General features: G+C 40.0%; 1 protein-coding gene across 4 annotated transcripts in view; it reads left to right on the forward strand.

The window, feature by feature from the left end:
- obscna (obscurin, cytoskeletal calmodulin and titin-interacting RhoGEF a) overlaps positions 1–3,166 on the forward strand; it is a 96,749-nt gene extending 93,583 nt beyond the window's left edge. For all 4 annotated transcript variants that reach the window (XM_014215881.2, XM_014215882.2, XM_014215883.2 and 1 more), the window contains 2 exons: positions 1,855–2,004; positions 2,169–3,166. In XM_014215881.2, coding sequence (XP_014071356.2) covers positions 1,855–2,004; positions 2,169–2,349 — 331 coding nt within the window. In that variant the 3' untranslated portion in view covers positions 2,350–3,166. The remainder of the gene's footprint in view (positions 1–1,854; positions 2,005–2,168) is intronic.
- The last annotated feature ends 1,998 nt before the right edge of the window (positions 3,167–5,164 follow it).

Genomic DNA, 5,164 nt, shown 5'->3' on the forward strand with positions numbered 1-5,164 from the left:
GCGCAATACCATCCGAGTAGGGGCAGAGTGAGAAGTGTTGGATGAGAGCAAGAGGGAAAAGGATACAAGGTAGTGGTCGGAGATTTGGAGGGGAGTTGCAATGAGATTAGTGGAAGAACAGCATCTAGTAAAGATGAGGTCAAGCGTATTGCCTGCCTTGTGAGTAGGGGGGGAAGGTGAGAGGGTGAGGTCAAAAGAGGAGAGGAGTGGAAAGAAGGAGGCAGAGAGGAATGAGTCAAAGGTAGACGTGGGGAGGTTAAAGTCAGTTAAAGTAAGAAGGGTTGTTCCACGAAATGAGTGCCTTTTGTGTCCCTTTTAATATTTTAAGTAGAAATTGAGCACAAATATTGTATTTTAAAAGCCAGTTACATTAAATGATGTGCCATTTAATATAGACCACATGGACGATTCAATATATCTGACTTGCTAAAGTGCCACAATTTAGCATTTTGACATATCCCTCTGTGCTCCCTCTGTGACTTCTAGGAATATATTAACCTATTTAACCTGAAAATGTTTTCACCATCATTGTAAAGCCCTAATTATTATGTTGTTTTGACAAAGTCATTTCTGGCGACTATTATGTATTTAATCTGACCCTGTTACGTGAACTGAACTCAAATTTTAATATGGTGAAACCTTTCCTTTTTAATAGTCAAACCCCAGTGTAAATGCAGGTGAGCTGGTTCTACTCGTTTTGGCCATTTTCTGGTGGAAAACTGAGCGGGTCAAGCACAATACTTTAACCCTGTTACCCACAGATAGACAGGCTAAAAATGTTTTAATAATGTCATTTTCTTTTGTGAAACTTTTTTGGGTGAAACATTCAATTGCCCCTCCCTGTTGCACACATATTAACTTATTTTAATATCAACACTGTTACTTTACTTGGCTCTTTATAGGCACTTACTAGAGTGATTTTTTGGGAGATGTGAAGACATGTTTTTTTTAAAAGTTGAACATATGCTCTTTATGACAGAATGTTAAAATGAGGTGAAACACGTTTTTTTTCTCACCAAGTTACACTGCTGAAAATGCACCCAATTGGTGGAATGACCCAGAAAGATACACGAGGATTTCATTATTTTTGCAATAATTACACATCTCTCTAATGTTTAGAGTACTGATTGCACTGGATGTGTAAATTGTATCCTATATATCAGGAGTGTCAAACTCATTTTGCCCCGCAGGCCACATTGGGTCTTCACAGTGGTCCTGAGGGCCACACTTAAAATGTGTTATATTTCCTTGCTGTCAAAATGTCAAAAAAATTGTCCCATATCCATTTCTTTTGGAATTTCCGATGCTCCCTTACTATCTAGCATTCGTTTCGATGACTGTTAGCAAGCTGGACAGCGTGAAGAGACTGTAAATGTAGATCCATTATCATTTTTACACAGTTCCAATTTGGTTTTAGTCATTTCAATGTCAATTAAGACCGTTTTTCAAAGAAAAACTGAAACCCCCTGCAGGCCGGATTGAATGGGCTCGCGGGACCGGATCCGTATGTTTGACACCCCGCTATACAGCCATACTGCCATGTATTCTTCTGTTTCTCCTCTGATATGTCTATGTGAGGGGACTGCGAGGGGACACACACACACACACACTCTAACACATACATTATTTTTTGTTGTTGTATTGTTTGTATTAGTATTATTATTATATATTTTGTATATGGGATATTTTGTGTATCGTTGGATTTTAAATTTGTGTGACTGGCCTCATATATCAGTGTTTTGTTACTTCTCATGTTTTGTGTTTTTTTGTGGACCCCAGGAATAGTAGCTGATGCTTCTGCAAAAGCTAATGGGGATCCAAATAAACAAATATGTCCTCGCTTTCACCACCTAGGTTGAGTGCAGATAGCCCGTTCCATTCAGACCTCAACTGGGAGAGGGACAGAAACATCCGGAAGGGGAAGATCCAGTTTGGCCGCTGCTACCCTGGCTTGTCAGAGGGAGCAATCAACTTCATAAAGAACACACTGAGCATCAAGGCCTGGTGAGTCAATTGACCACATCTGACCAAGACCTATACAGTACCTATTGCCTATTTGAGATAGCCAAGCACACCCAAAGTTGGTTCATTGAGGGGTAATTGATAGATAGTGTTAACAAACCATTTCAGAATGTTCCTGATGTGTTTCATCTGATGCATTTCTTCAGGGAGAGACCCTCGGCGGCGGAGTGCCTCCAGAACCCGTGGGTACGGGGCGAGCGGGCCCCCTCCAAACACACGGACTCCATCTTGTGTTTCTCCACTGACAAGCTGCAGTCTTTCCTCAAGGAGAGAGAGGTGAAACGAGACCAGGTCCGCACCAAGCTGCAAGGCCCGTTCTTCCAATAATTACACTTCTCTCTAATGTTTAGAGTAGGGCTGTAAGGACTTACACATTAACTGGCGCTGGGTGATGTCTCTTCATAGCCCAGATCCTGATCACAAATATGTGATGTCTTGCAAATGTTGACCTAAAATGGAGAACGGTCAAATGTGTGCGTATCAATGGCTGCCTGGAGTTTTGTTAAAAGTTTGCCTGAATGACTTGGACTTTGGCTTTGGTTGAATTACAGCGCCATGATATCAGGGAAATGTTTAGTTAAATGCTTTATGCAAATACTGTTGCATGAGTTTGAAAACATGATGATATTGATGTGTAAAATGCATCATCCCTTTGAGTTTGCAGCATTGGACACTAAACACATTTTACATTTACATTTTAGTCATTTAGCAGACGCTCTTATCCAGAGCAACTTACAGTTAGACGTTTGTAATAACAAAGGCTGTTGCATCTAGCCATTCAGAAAATGTTTGTGTTTTTTTGTGAATCTTAACAATATGTTTGTGGTTCATTAGCCAAAGGGAAAGATCAGAGGATTCATGTGCCCAAAGCATAGCAAGGGCCCCTACCAGTATACAGCTTTGTCTCACAAAGGCAGGAACATTGAAATATTTATATATAAATATAGATAGATATTTACACTATTGCAATGTTTTCAACTCTTATTGTTATGTATAAATGCAGAAATAGATTATATCAATGGAGAATAACATCATGAGTAAATTAAGCATATTTTTGATGATCCTTTATTTGATTTCATGGAGTATACCTTGTGACAGGTGATGGATGTACTGAAAGGCTAATTAAACAGTATGTTAGTGGTAAGTTTTACCTACTTTTTATTCATCTAGCTCAGTTGCATACAAAAACATACACACCAAGACACACACGTTTTCTTTTCTGCTGATGGAAGGCTACAGCAAGTAACCTGAGAGTTAAACTGACCACCTCAGGACTGACCTGTGACCTCTGAAAGCTGTGTGTTGAGTGCTTGGGTCCTTACCCAGCCAGTTACATGTTCATCCACAAATTCACTCAACCCTACCTTTTATGTAACATTATTCAGACTTTATCATTGATTAAAACCAAGAGAGAAAATTAGACAACAGGATACAGAATGCTTTCTTACTATTGGACCAAAAACAGTTTAGATTAAGACAGTGTAGTGTTTACCTCTAAGGTATTCCACTAATATGACATTTCACAGCTAAGACAGTTTTATGTTTTACTACTTCTCGGGTTGTTTGTCCATGATATGTTGGATGGTGATCACACATGCTAAGTCAGGGGCATGGTAAGTATAATGTCGAACCTTGACAATGAAGGTTTAGTGGAAGGTCTAGTGGCTTTGGCAGTAGTTTCTATTTGTCTACATGAAGTAGATATTTACTAGCATCTACTGTATACTCGACACGTACTGTTGAAGTCAGAAATGTACATACCTCAGCCAAATACATATAAACTCAGTTTTTCACAATTCCTGACATTTAATCCTAGTAAAAATTAGGATCAGCACTTTATTTTAAGAATGTGAAATGTCAGTATAATAGTAGAGAGAAGGATTTATTTGAGCTTTTATTTCTTTCATCACATTCCCAGTGGGTCAGAAGATTACATTCACTCAGTTAGTATTTGCTAGCATTGCCTTTAAATTGTTGTTCGGTTAGCCTTGCACAATCTTCCCACAATAAGTTGACAGAGCTGGTGTAACTGAGTCAGGTTCGTAGGCCTCCTTGCTTGCACACGCTTTTTCAGTTCTGCCCACAAATTTTCTGTAGGATTGAGGTCAGGGCTTTGTGATGGCCACTCCAATACCTTGACTTTGTTGTCCTTAAGCCATTTTGCCACAACTTTGTAAGTATGCTTGGGGTCATTGTCCATTTGGAAGACCCATTTGCGACCAAGCTTTAACTTCCTGACTGATGTCTTGAAATGTTGCTTCAATATATCCACATAATTTCCCTTCTCATGATGCCATCTATTTTGTGAAATCCACCAGTCCCTCCTTAAGCAACATGATGCTGCCATCCCCGTTCTTCACGGTTGGGATGGTGTTCTTCGGCTTGCAAGCCTCCCCCTTTTTCCTCCAAACATAATGATGGTCATTATGGCAAACAGCTCTATTTTTGTTTCATCAGACCAGAGGACATTTCTCCAAAAAGTATGATCTTTGTCCCCATGTGCAGTTGCAAACCATAGTCTGGTTTTTTTATGGCGGTTTTGGAGCAGTGGCTTCTTCCTTGCTGAGCGGCCTTTCAGGTTATGTCGATATAGGACTCGTTTTTCTGTGGATATAGATACTTTTGTACCTGTTTCCTCCAGCATCTTCACAATGTCCTTTGCTGTTGTTCTGGGATTGATTTGCACTTTTCGCACCAAAGTACGTTCATCTCTAGGAGACAGAACACGTCTCCTTCCTGAGCGGTATGATGGCTGTGTGGACCCATGGTGTTTATACTTGCGTACTATTGTTTGTACAGATGAGCGTGGTACCTTCAGGCATTTGGAAATTGCTCCCAAGGATGAACCAGACTTGTGGAGGTCTACAATTGTTTTCTGAGGTCTTGGCTGATTTCTTTTGATTTTCCCATGGTGTCAAGCAAATAGACACTGAGTTTGACAGTAGGCCTTGAAATACATCCACAGGTACACCTCCAATTGACTTAAATGATGTCAATTAGCCTATCAGAAGCTTCTAAAGCCATGCCATTATTTTCTGGAATTTTCCACGCTGTTTAAAGGCACAGTCAACTTAGTGTATGTAAACTTCTGACCCACTGGAATTGTGATACACTGAGTTATAAGTGAAATAATCTGCCGGTA

Source organism: Salmo salar, chromosome ssa10 (genome assembly GCF_905237065.1).
Source record: "Salmo salar chromosome ssa10, Ssal_v3.1, whole genome shotgun sequence".
In the NCBI taxonomy this organism is placed as follows: domain Eukaryota; kingdom Metazoa; phylum Chordata; class Actinopteri; order Salmoniformes; family Salmonidae; genus Salmo; species Salmo salar.